The sequence below is a fragment of the Zootoca vivipara genome, chromosome 6 (assembly GCF_965207765.1).
Source record: "Zootoca vivipara chromosome 6, rZooViv2.hap1.1, whole genome shotgun sequence".
NCBI classification, from domain to species: Eukaryota; Metazoa; Chordata; class Lepidosauria; order Squamata; family Lacertidae; genus Zootoca; species Zootoca vivipara.
The window spans coordinates 91,211,074-91,224,874 of record NC_142589.1 but is presented as its reverse complement, the minus strand read 5'-3'; the positions used below and the strand labels follow the sequence as shown (position 1 = coordinate 91,224,874).

Below are 13,801 nucleotides of genomic sequence, written 5' to 3'. Positions count from 1 at the left end.
GTCAAACCATCTTGTCCTCTGTCGTCCCCTTCTCCTAGTGCCCTCAATCTTTCCCAACATCAGGGTCTTTTCCAGGGAGTCTTCTCTTCTCATGAGGTGGCCAAAGTATTGGAGCCTCAGCTCCAGGATCTGTCCTTCCAGTGAGCACTCAGGGCTGATTTCCTTAAGAATGGATAGGTTTGATCTTCTTGCAGTCCATGGGACTCTCAAGAGTCTCCTCCAGCACCATAATTCAAAAGCATCAATTCTTCGGCGATCAGCCTTCTTTATGGTCCAGCTCTCACTTCCATACATCACTACTGGGAAAACCATAGCTTTAACTATACGGACCTTTGTCGGCAAGGTGATGTCTCTGCTTTTTAAGATGCTGTCTAGGTTTGTCATTGCTTTTCTCCCAAGAAGCAGGCGTCTTTTAATTTCGTGACTGCTGTCACCATCTGCAGTGATCAAGGAGCCCAAGAAAGTAAAATCTCTCACTGCCTCCATTTCTTCCCCTTCTATTTGCCAGGAGGTGATGGGACCAGTGGCCATGATCTTGGTTTTTTTGATGTTGAGCTTCAGACCATATTTTGCGCTCTCCTCTTTCACCCTCATTAAAAGGTTCTTTAATTCCTCCTCGCTTTCTGCCATCAAGGTTGTGTCATCTGCATATCTGAGGTTGTTGATATTTCTTCCAGCAATCTTAATTCCGGCTTGGGATTCATCTAGTCCAGCCTTTCGCATGATGAATTCTGCATATAAGTTAAATAAGCAGGGAGACAATATACAACCTTGTCGTACTCCTTTCCCAATTTTGAATCAATCAGTTGTTCCATATCCAGTTCTAACTGTAGCTTCTTGTCCCACATAGAGATTTCTCAGGAGACAGATGGGGTGATCAGGCACTCCCATTTCTTTAAGAACTTGCCATAGTTTGCTGTGGTCGACACAGTCAAAGGCTTTTGCATAGTCAATGAAGCAGAAGTAGACGTTTTTCTGGAACTCTCTAGCTTTCTCCATAATCCAGCGCATGTTTGCTATTTGGTCTCTGGTTCCTCTGCCCTTTCGAAATCCAGCTTGCACTTCTGGGAGTTCTCGGTCCACATACTGCCTAAGCCTGCCTTGTAGAATTTTAAGCATAACCTTGCTAGTGTGTGAAATGAGCGCAATTGTGCGGTAGTTGCAGCATTCTTTGGCACTGCCCTTCTTTGGAATTGGGATGTAGACTGATCTTCTCCAATCCTCTGGCCATTGCTGAGTTTTCCAAACTTGCTGGCATATTGGGTGTAGCACCTTAACAGTATCATCTTTTAAAATTTTAAACAGTTCAGCTGGAATATCATCACTTCCACTGGCCTTGTTATTAGCAGTGCTTTCTAAGGCCCATTTGACTTCACTCTCCAAGATGTCTGGCTCAAGGTCAGCAACCACACTACCTGAGGTGTACGAGACCTCCATATCTTTCTGGTATAATTCCTCTGTGTATTCTTGCCACCTCTTCTTGATGTCTTCTGCTTCTGTTAGGTCCTTACCACTTTTGTCCTTGATTATGGTAATCTTTGTACGAAATGTTCCTTTCATATCTCCAATTTTCTTGAACAGATCTCTGGTTTTCCCCATTCTATTGTTTTCCTCTATTTCTTTGCATTGCTCATTTAAGAAGACCCTCTTGTCTCTCCTTGCTGTTTTTTGGAAATCTGCATTCAGTTTCCTGTATCTTTCCCTATCTCCCTTGCATTTTGCTTGCCTCCTCTCCTCCACTATTTGTAAGGCCTCGTTGGACAGCCATTTTGCTTTCTTGCATTTCCTTTTCCTTGGGATGGTTTTCGTTGCTGCCTCCTGTATAATGTTACGAGCCTCCATCCATAGTTCTTCAGGCACTCTGTCCACCAAATCTAAATCCTTAAACCTGTTCCTCACTTCCACTGTGTATTCATAAGGGATTTGATTCAGATTGTATCTTACTGGCCCAGTGGTTTTTCCTACTTTCTTCAGTTTAAGCTGGAATTTTGCTATAAGAAGCTGATGATCTGAGTTACAGTCAGCTCCAGGTCTTGTTTTTGCTGACTGTATAGAGCTTCTCCATCTTTGGCTGCAGAGAATATAATCAATCTGATTTCGATGCTGTCCATTTGGTGATATCCATGTGTAGAGTCGTCTCTTGTATTGTTGGAAGAGAGTGTTTGTGATGACCAGCTTGTTCTCTTGACAGAACTCTATTAGCCTTTGCCCTGCTTCATTTTGAACTCCAAGGCCAAACTTGCCAGTTGTTCCTTTTATCTCTTGATTCCCTACTTTAGCATTCCAGTCCCCTGTAATGAGAAGAACATCTTTCTGTGGTGTCATTTCTAGAAGGTGTTGTAGGTCTTCATAGAATTGGTCAATTTCACTTTCTTCAGCACCGGTAGTTGGTGCATAAACTTGGATTACTGTGATGTTAAAAGGTCTGCCTTGGATTCGTATCGAGATCATTCTGTCATTTTTGAGATTGCATCCCATTACAGCTTTTGCCACTCTTTTGTTGACTATGAGGGCCACTCCATTTCTGCTACAGGATTCTTGCCCACAGTAGTAGATATGATAGTCATCCGAACTGAATTCGCCCATTCCCTTCCATTTAATTCACTGATGCCCAGGATGTCGATATTTATTCTTGTCATCTCATTTTTGACCCCATCCAGCTTACCGCCATTCATGGTTCTTACATTCCAGGTTCCTATGCAATATTTTTCTTTACAGCATCGGACTTTCCTTTCACTTCCAGGCATATCCGCAACTGAGCGTCCTTTCGGCTTTGGCCCAGCCGCTTCATCAGCTCTGAATCTACTTGTACTTGTCCTCCGCTCTTCCTCAGTAGCATGTTGGACGCCTTCCGACCTGAGGGGCTCATCTTCCAGCGTCATAACTTTTATATGCCTATTGTCTTTGTCCATGGAGTTTTCTTGGCAGGGATACTGGAGTGGCTTGCCAGATCCTTCTCCAGGTGGATCACGTTTAGTCAAAACTCTCCACTATGACCTGTCCATCTTGGGTGGCCCTGCATGGCATAGCTCATAGCTTCTCTGAGTTATTCAAGCCCCTTCGCCACGACAAGGCATTGATCCATGAAGGGGATGCACCATTATTATGCACCTATCCTTCGGTTTGACATCCTCCGGTAACATTCCCAAAAGAAACATTTCCGGACTTTTCTTAATGGAGTATTTCAATATTTTTTTTAATTCTTTGTATAACATTTCCCCAAACCCCTTGATTATGCTGCAGTTCCACCACATATGGATAAATGAACCAATTTCCTTGTTGCACCTCCAGCATATGTTACTAACCCCTGGATAGATTTTTGACAGTTTTAGTGGCGTCAAGTGCCATCTGTTTAGCATTTTTAGGATATTTTCTTTCAAGTCGTGGTTAGGTGTGAAGTTTGAGTCACGTTTCCATAAGTTCTCCCATTTTTGTATTGGGATTAATTTTCCCAAATCTTGGCCCCACTTAATCATATAATCTTTGGTCATCTCCTCTTCTGTCTTCCATTTTAGCATAATTTGATACATTTTTTAAATATATTTATCTTGGTTTACCAATAAAATCTCTTCCAATTTTGATATTTTATTTTCAAATCCTATTTTTTTTTATCTAATTGCAATCTTTGATGTATTTGAAAATATTGTAGCCAAGAGGTCCAATAATTTTTTAGTTCCGAATAGTCCTTTAACTTTATTGTTCCTTCTTTTTCTTCCAATATTGTTTTGTAAGTGGGCCAGGTATTTTCCATATTTGTTCTTCTAACTGCGACTAATTCTAGTGGCGAGACCCACCAAGGGGTCTTAGGCTCAAAATATCTTTTATACTTTTGCCAAACTAGGTATAGGGATTTCCTAATTAGATTGAACATAAAAATATTCCTATTACTTATCTTGTCTTTCATTAAATAAAAATGCCACCCAAATGGCAACCCTTGGCCTTCCAAATCCAAGAGGTCCGAGTTCTTAAGCTCTATCCAGTCTTTGATCCAAGTGATGGCCACAGCATCATGATAGGTTTCGAGATCCGGTAAACCGAAACCTCCCCTGTTTCTTTGGTCAATCATAATTGTATATTTTACCCTCGGTCTTTTCCCATTCCAAATGAACCTTACCACATCTTTTCTCCATTCTTTGAAAAAAATTTCTTTTCCTAAAATCGGAAGATTTTGAAATAGTTCATTTTAGAGATCACACACATTTTGATCAGTGAGATTCGTCCCATAATTGATAATTTCAATTTACTCCATACTTCAAAAATTTTCTTTATTTTTTTCCAAGTTTCTTTATAATTTTCTTGCACCAAGTCTATCCCTTTAATTGTTGTGTGGATGCCTAGATATTTTAATCTTTTATCAATTTTTAGGCCTGTTTTTCTTGGAGTTCCTGCATCTCTTTATTTTCCAAATTTTTCACCAACATTTTGGTTTTCTCATAGTTTATTTTCAAACCTGCTAGCTTCCCATATTCCTTAATTTTTTCTATTGCCGCAGGGATACTTTGAATTGGATCTTCAGTGGTTATTATAATATCATCTGCGAAAGCCTTTACTTTAAACTTCTTTTTCCCCAATTACTATTCCTTTAATAGTTTCCTCCTCTCTCAAATTTTTAAATAAAATTTCCAGTGTTAATATAAAAAGGATAGGCGACAATGGGCAACCTTGTCTAGTGCCTCTCTCTATATTTATTTTCTTAGTTGGTCTTCCATTTATTAAAATACTGGCTTTCTGAGTCTTATATATTGCTTTTATTGCACCTTCTAGATATTCTCCCAATTTTAATTTTTCTATTGTTTTTATCATAAATATCCAGGAAACTCTATCAAAAGCCTTCTCCGCATCAATGGCCAAGAGGGCTGCTCCTTTGTCTCTCCGATTCTCCAAAATGTTCACTGTGTTCCTAATGTTATCTTTGGCAAATCTTCCTTTTACAAATCCGGCCTGATCTTTGTGTATTAATTCTTCCAATATAATATTCAATCTATTAGCTATAATTTTGGTAAAGATTTTATAATCACTATTTAATAGTGAGATTGGTCTATAATTATCTGGCAAATCCATATCTGTTTTTGATTTGGGTATTAATATGATTTGAGCTTCTGTCCATGTTTTGGGGGTAATTCCTTTTATTAGAATATTATTTATTAGGTCTTTAAGTGGGGCTAATAAGGTTTCTTGAAATATTTTGTAATATTCTGTTGGGAATCCGTCCGGTCCCGGGGCTTTTCCTTTTTTCATAGCTTTTATTACCTCTCCTATTTCGAGGGGTGTTATTTCTCTGTTCAAAGATCTTATTTTTTTCCGGTGGGATTTGCGGCAGTTGGTATTTTTTAAAAAACTCATCAATTTCTTGATGATTTATCTCTTCTTTTTGATATAATGATTCGTAAAATTTGTGAAATGCTTTCATGATCTCCTCTGTTTTATCAAAAAATTTGTCTCCCGATTTGATCCTATTTATTATTCTCTCATTTCTCCTTTTTTTGATTTGCCACATCAATAATTTATTCGGCTTGTTTGCCCATTCAAAATTCCTATACTCCCATATTTATAATTGTCTTTCGAGCTCCTGATCAATTATCCTTTCAAATTCTGATCTTAAAATTTTCAATTCTTGTTCTGTCCGCTTATCATATTTCTTATATAGTATTTTTTCCTTTCTCTTAATTTCTTGCAAAAGATTTTCTTTTTTTGACCTTTCGGATTTCCTCAATATTGCGCTCTGCTGGATAAAATACCCCCACATAAACGCCTTCCCCGCATCCCAAACTGTAGATAATTCTACCTCACCGTTATTATTCAGATCAAGGAATTCCTTAAGCTTCTTGTTTGCTTCTTTTATTATTTTTGGGTCTTTTAACATAAATACGTTTAATCTCCAACTATTTACTTTTTTTCCTTCTTTTAAAATCATGGTCACTGGATTGTGATCTGATATAGTTTGGGGGCCAATTTCTACCTTTTGTACTCTTAATGCTAGTTCTTTTGATAACCATATCATATCTATTCTACTTGCTGTCTGGTGACGGGCTGATATATGAGTAAATTCTTTTTTTATGGGGTTCTTGTGCCTCCATGCGTCCAATAAGTTATAATTTCTTGTCAATTCGGTAAATTTTTTAGGTAATTTCGTTACTCTTTTCCTTCCTTTATTGCCATTTTTATCAAATTCTGGGTCAATAATTCCATTCATGTCCCGCATTATTATGTATTTGACATCAATTTGATTCATTAATTGAACTTCCAGTTTTTCTAGGAAGGTTGTCTTGCTCCCATTGGGGGCGTATAGGCCCACCCAAACCCATTTCTCACCTTCGATTGTTGTTTTCACTATCACAATTCTCCCTTCCTTATCTGTCCATAAAAGCTCTGGATTCCATTTTTCCTTGATGTAAAGCACTACTCCCCTTTTTTTCCTTGCGTCTGCCGCAATGAATTCCTCAGTTGGTCTTTAAGGTGCTGCCTGAAGGATTTTTTTATTATGAGCCCACAGTATGATGTAGCAGCAAAAAAAAAAAGTTAATGCTATTCTAGGCAGCATCAACAGAAGTCAAATGTCTAGATCAAGTTGATCAAGGGTCTGGAAACAGCCATACGAGGAGTGCTTGAAGGAGACGGGTATGTTTAGCCTGGGATTGCTTTCCAACTCTAAGATTCTCTGAACCACTTAAAGGGCACTTTCAAGAGCCGATCTGCGCAGTTCACTGCCCCATAAGTAGCAGTTGTGCCCTCCTGCCTCAGCTGTGCCATGAAGGTGGCTAGCCCCAATGTTTTGTGTCTTGCCTGATTATTTTCTCTTATGTCGAGGAGTTTGGTGAGTCTGGGGGCCTGGCCATGCAACAGTAGAACTTGCAGACGTCTGACAATGATGAATGTTGGGAGGCTGGGAGGCGAGTTCCAGAGCTTAACTATGCACAGCTTGAAGACAACCTGCTTTTGCTCTGTGCTGAATCTTTGCACATTCCTCGCCAGTCCCAGTGGGCATAATCTATTGTGGACCATGTCCTTTTCTAACTAGAGCAGGTATCCCCAAACTGCGGCCCTCCAGATGTTTTGGCCTACAACTTCCATGATCCCTAGCTAACAGGACCAGTGGTCAGGGATCATGGGAATTGTAGTCCAAAACATCTGGAGGGCCAATGTTTGGGGATGCCTGAACTAGAGGCTCCCAGAATGGAAACAGTGACCTTCTGCATGCAAAGGAGGGGATCTACCACCAAGCTAAAGGCTCTCTCCCCATATCAAAGATTTTACTGGCAGCTGCTGTCCCTTGGGATGGGCGGGACGGAGATCAGGGAGCCCAATGGTTGGTCAGGGAGAGAGGTAGCTCATCCCAGGTTCCTCCCCATCCTGCTCCCTGCTTGAGTTCTGCAACACAAGAGCTACAAGCACAGCAAGCGAGCAAATGCTTCACGCTGTTACGGCTGCCATCATCCCATTTGTCTCATTTTTTAGGGACCTCTGGCCTTCCAGATGTTGTTCTACTGCAGCTCCCATCAGCCCCAGCAAGGGATGGGCAGCTCTGCCAATTCCGGGTTCAATCCGCTTCTCCTTTCCCCAGTCTCCTTATCTGGCCCTAACAGAACCAAACTGCAGAAATCGTTTTGCTATCCGATTGCTATCAATGGGTTTTGTTATCCATTTGCTATCCGTTTGCCATCAATCGGTGAGGTCTGTCACGTGGCTGGAGAGAAAAGATAAATGTGTTGTAATCTGCCTATCAGATTTCATGTCTAGACTGTGGCTTGCTGGGGAAGGTGGGGCCAAAAAACGCTACGGGTTCAAGGGGCTGATGAGTTAAGGATATGGAAATTCTGACAGCCTCTTGTGGGCTTCCTGCTCCTTGGCCCAAACCAGGGAACAAAAGCGAGAAGCCAGCACTGAAAGAGGCCAAATCTCTGATTTGGGGAGAGGGACTTTAACTTGGTGGTAGAGCCCCAGCACTACATGCAGAAGAGGAGACAGATTGGTGGGGATCTCTTGATGTTTGACTTGGATCACAAAAAGCTTCTGATTTCAAACCCTCTCCACAAATCAGGAGCTATGCTAAGACCAGGAGCTACGCTAAGACCAGACCATGTCATTACCGAGGAGGCAGACTTAGTCATTGTCTGAGGACTATCCCTGCCTCCGGGTCTGGTCCTGACCGGACGGATATTGGAATCAGCAAGGGATACCCACATGACCTGAAGGTGCTGCTGTGCAATGCCAGGTCGATGATGAATAAGACCACTGCCATCCACGACCTGATTGTGGATGGAGGATTTGACTTGGCATGTGTGACAGAGACCTGGTTGGAGGAAGCCGATGGGCCCGTTCTTGGCGCTGCTTGCCCACCAGGTTTCTCTTATGCACAGCAACCCAGGCCATCTGGGCGGGGAGGGGGGGTTGCAGTGATTTTTAGGAAGTCATTAGTTTGCACCAGGCGTCCTATTGGTAAGACTGAGTTTTCTGAGTGCATGTTCTGGAAGTTGGGCAATAGGGGCAGTACAAGATTCCTTTTGGTGTACCGACCTCCTCGCTGCACCAAGGATTCCCTGCCTGAGCTGCTTCAGGTCGTGTCGGATATGCTCCTGGAGACACCTAGCTTGGTTGTCTTAGGGGATTTTAACATCCATGCCGACACGACCTTACAAGGAGCTGCTCGGGACTTCGTGGAAAGCATGGCCACCATGGGGCTGTCCCTGAATAAGTCTGGCCCAACTCATAGCCGCGGACATGCCTAGGACCTGGTGTTTACCTCTATGGATGTTGGTGATCTGACATTAAGTAAAAGCGAAACAAAAGAAGTGCCATGGTCAGATCACTTTCTGGTGCAACTGGACTTCTCCGCAACCCTTCCCCTCTGCAGGAGGTGGGACCGATTCGGATGGTCCGCCCCCGCTACTTAATGGATCCAATTGGCTTCCAGAGAGTGGTAGGGGATGTTTTATCCCATGTTGATGGCCTTTCAGCTGATTCCCTGGTGGCCCGCTGGAATGCGGAGTTAACCAGCGCTATTGACTGTCTGGCTCCGAAGCGCCCTCTCAGATTGCATGGAGCCCGGACAGCCCCGTGGTTTTCCCCGGCGCTGAGGGCGATGAAACAGTCGTTGAGAAGGCTAGAGCGCTGGTGGCGGAAAACTCATTTTGAATCAGACCGGACATGGGCTAGAGCTCAACTTCGAGCCTACCAAGTGGCAATGGTGACGGCGAAGAGGACCTTCTTCACCGTCTCCATCGCATCTGCAGAAAACAGCAGCAGGAGACTCTTCCAGGTGGTTCGCAATTTAGTGGAACCACCTGCTCCAGTACGGGCCACATGATCTCCTGCAATGATTTTGCAAAGTTTTTTGCAGATAAAGTCGCTCGGATTCGGGAAGAGGTAGACTCCACCGTGGGAGCAGGGCCGGGGCTAGTCAAGTCCTGTCTAGTCAAGTTTTGTGGAATCAATTTCAATCTGTTACCTCCGAGGATGTGGACAGGCTGCTTGGACGAGTGAAACCAACCACCTGTCTCCTTGATCCTTGCCCGTCCTGGCTTATAAAAGCTAGCCGGGAAGGGCTGGGTGATGGGCTTCGCGGGTTGGTAAATGCTTCTCTCCATGAGGGAGCCTTCCCAGACCCGCTGAAAGAGGCGGTTATTAAACCGCTTCTTAAAAAAACATCTTTAGATCCGGCCAATATGGCCAACTATTGCCCAGTCTCAAATCTACCATTCTTGGGCAAGGTGATTGAGCGAGTGGTTGCTGAACAACTCCAGGCACACCCTTCCAGTCAGGATTCAGGCCTCATCATGGGACTGAAACTGCCTTGGTCGCACTGGTCGATGATCTCCGGCGGGCTAGGGACAAAGGTGAGAGCTGTTTCCTTGTTCTGCTGGATCTCTCGGCGGCTTTTGACACCATTGGCCATAACATCCTTCTGGACCATCTAGAGGGCTTGGGAGCTGGGGGCACTGTCATGCAGTGGTTCCGCTCCTTCCTCCTAGGCCGTGTTCAGAAAGTGGTGGTGGTGGGGATGAGTGTTCGGACCCCTGGGCTCTCACTTGTGGGGTGCCTCAGGGTTCTGTTCTCTCACCCATGCTTTTAAACATCTATATGCAGCCGCTGGGAGAGATCATCAGGGGGTTTGGGCTGGGTGTCCATCAGTATGCGGATGATATCCAGCTCTACCTCTCTTTCAAATCAGAACCAGTGAAGGCGGTGAAGGTCCTGTGTGAGTGCCTGGAGGTGGTTGGAGGATGGATGGCGGCTAACAGATTGAGATTGAATCCTGACAAGACAGAAGTACTGTTTGTGGGGGACAGGAGGCGGGCGGGTGTGGAGGACTCCCTGGTCCTGAAAGACCAGGTGCGCAGCCTGGGAGTCATTTTAGACTCACAGCTGTCCATGGAGGCACAGGTCAACTCTGTGTCCAGGGCAGCTGTTTATCAGCTCCATCTGGTACGCAGGCTGAGTCCCTACCTGCCCACTGACTGTCTCTCCAGAGTGGTGCATGCTCTAGTTATCTCTCGCTTGGACTACTGCAATGTGCTGTACGTGGGGCTACCTTTGAAGGTGACCCGGAAACTACAACTAATCCAGAATGCGGCAGCTAGACTGGTGACTGGGAGCGGCCGCCGAGACCACATAACACCGGTCCTGAAATACCTACATTGGCTCCCAGTACGTTTCCGAGCACAATTCAAAGTGTTGGTGTTGACCATTAAAGCCCTAAACGGCCTCGGTCCGGTATACCTGAAGGAGCGTCTCCACCCCCATCGTTCTGCCCGGACACTGAGGTCCAGCTCCGAGGGCCTTCTGGCGGTTCCCTCGCTACGAGAAGCCAAGTTACAGGGAACCAGGCAGAGGGCCTTCTCGGTAGTGGCACCCACCCTGTGGAATGTCCTCCCACCAGAGGTCAAAGAGAACAACAATTACCAGACCTTTAGAAGGCATCTCAAGGCAGCCCTGTTTAGGGAAGCTTTTAATGTTTGATGGATTTCTGTATTTTAGTGTTTTGTTGGAAGCCGCCCAGAGTGGCTGGGGGAACCCGGCCAGATGGGCGGGGTATAAATAAATTATTATTATTATTATTATTATTATTATTATTATTATTATTATTATTATTATTATTCCACAGCTAGGGAGGGGTGAATCTGTTCGTCGGAGTGCCTCCCAGTTTCTCGTTTTCCCACTCTTCAGTTCAATACACCACATATACACGTCAGCTTGAAATTAAAAAACAAAACAAAACACATTTGGATCATATAAAGCTCCTGATTTCAAACCCTACCCTCCCCACAACTAGGGAGGGGTGAATCTGTTCGTCGGTGTGTCTCCCAGTTTCTCGTTTTCGGTTCCAAACACCACATATACACATCAGCTTGCAATTAAAACACACACACACACACACACACACACATTTGTGTGGATGCATTAGCAGTTTATTGTGAATTACTCTTGAGATACAGAGTTGCATGCAAGTTTGCCAAACGAGCACATCTTTGCAAAGCAATTTCCCCTAAAATAAGGCGTTTGGGGCAGGCTCCTTTCACTGCTATGCACACTGATAGACACACCTCATCCCAGTATCTGCAATTATGTGCACTAGACTTGCCTGGAGAGCCGAATTGCAAAATTCAGAAATGGGCGAATTTGAAAGGATGGCTGTGTTTCGGATCTTATTCCAGAAAGTGCGAATGAGGGAGGTTCAATCTTACCTTTGAACTGAATTTAATTTTCCCTCTGTCCCTCTGGTACATCACCCCAACCATTAGCCTGGAGGAGTTTGGCATGTGAAATGGTAAACTGGTAACTTTTAACCGCCGCCCCCCTTTAAAATGCATTTTGGTGCCAAGGTCTTTTATATGATTGTCTAGGAATCCTAGAGCTCAGACCAGTGTGTTGGACATCGTGGAAATGCACAGAGGAAGTCCCCTAGGGTTGAAATGAAATGCCTCCTTTTGAACGGGGTGAGAAATTCCCACAGTCCTTGCCCTCCGTGGTCCCAGAAGGCAGTGTCCAAATCTATACCAGGCTGAAGAGGGAGGATGGAGGAAGGTGGAATCATCTGAAGTGAGGTGTGGTTAATCTTTTGGCCATCCAGATGTTGATGGATATCAACTCCAATTGCCCCGTATTGGCCATGTTGTCTGGGGCTGATGGGAGTTGGGGTCCAAAAACATCTGGAAGGTGACAGGTTTGCCTCCCCTGATCCAGAGGACAAGGGGGATATCTGTGGAACTTTGGTCAGTCCAGACATTTGGACAACGGTGGGGGACCTTTGGTCTTCCAAAGTTTGCTGGACTCCGATCAGCTGCAGCAAACATGGCCAATGGCCAGGGATAACTAGAGTTGTATTTCAGCAGCATCGAGAAGGCCAGAGGTCCCCTTTCCCTGCATTAGAAGAAACCAGGTAGGACAGGAGGAGTCGCTTCAGGGAGTCAGAGGTGTATGGCACTATGAGAGATTGTTCCAGCCGTATGGGAACAGGGAGAGAGAAGGGGCAGAATAGTTCTAAAAGAGAAGCAGTGGAGGTTGGGGAAAGAGGAGTGATGGGGAACACGGTCAGGGAAAGGAGGAGGCAAGCGGTTTTCTTGAAGGGGATGGGGAGGGACTGAAGGAACTTGTGGAAACCTAATCGTGTACGAAACACCTGGTACTTTTTGCAGCTGGGGGGGGGGTGTCAGTGTGCATGTGGTTGCAGGATTCAAGCCAAACAGCTTATGTAGCAAGCAGAAGCATTGAAAGAAAAAAGAAGAACGAGGCTGTCGCTGCTCTTCCTTCTTCTCTTCACTTGGCCATGGTTTCCTCGATCCAAGGAATATACTCGGCAATACGAGTGTAAACGGCAGGAGGGCAGGGGTTTCTGTAGGAGAGGATTCCATGCGCTACGCCATTGCACACCAAAGGATCACCCATCTCCCCCTGTGGAAGGAAGGAAACAAAGATGGCAGGTGGGGGAAGATTTGGATCCACCTCAAGGTAGGCCTTGAACGGCGACAATATTGGCACACCTGCCAATTCCTGTTTCTCTCTGTTTTGAATTTTACCCAATATTTAAACTCGGCTCCCCACTTTCGTACATCGCTTCATAGTTTTCTCTGAATACATATTTATTGCATTTATAGGCTTCCTTCTCCTGTGAGGAGTTCAAGACACCATGTTATCCAGAAAACAACCCTGTGAGGTAGGCCAGGTTGAGAGGTAGTTACTAGGCCCCAGGTCACCTGGGGAGCTGTGTGGCTAGCGATTGGCATGTATGTGTTTCCCGAGAGTCGCCTTTCTCTAGGCAGCAACGTATCGGTTTTGGACATACAGTTCAGCTGAGATGGCCTACCAAGTTTGAACCAGGCCCAGGATTGTATTCCATGCTACTCCTACTCAGAGTAGACACACTGACATAGAATCATAGAATAGAATAATAGAATCATAGAGTTGGAAGAGACCACAAGGGCCATCCAGTCCAACCCCCTGCCAAGCAGGAAACACCATCAAAGCATTCCTGACAGATGGCTGTCAAGCCTCTGCTTAAAGACCTCCAAAGAAGGAGACTCCACCACACTCCTTGGTAGCAAATTCCACTGCCGAACAGCTCTTACTGTCAGGAAGTTCTTCCTAATGTTTAGGTGGAATCTTCTTTCTTGTACCGTAGTTTGAATCCATTGCTCCGTGTCCGCTTCTCTGCAGCAGCAGAAAACAATCCTTCTCCCTCCTCCATATGACATCATTTCATATATTTGAACATGGCTATCATATCACCCCTTAACCTTCTCTTCTCCAGGCTAAACATACCCAGCTCCCTAAGCCGTTCCTCATAAGGCATTGTTTCCAGGCCTTT

The 13,801-nt window shown here is 44.6% G+C and overlaps 1 protein-coding gene across 3 annotated transcripts in view; it reads right to left on the bottom strand.

Moving 5' to 3' along the window:
• Positions 1-11,383: 11,383 nt before the first annotated feature.
• LOC118086037 (mast cell protease 2-like) overlaps positions 11,384-13,801 on the bottom strand; it is a 76,587-nt gene continuing 74,169 nt past the window's right edge. For all 3 annotated transcript variants that reach the window (XM_088673023.1, XM_088673024.1, XM_088673025.1), the window contains exon 7: positions 11,384-12,888. In XM_088673023.1, the coding sequence (XP_088529149.1) occupies positions 12,754-12,888 (135 nt within the window). In that variant the 3' untranslated portion in view covers positions 11,384-12,753. The remainder of the gene's footprint in view (positions 12,889-13,801) is intronic.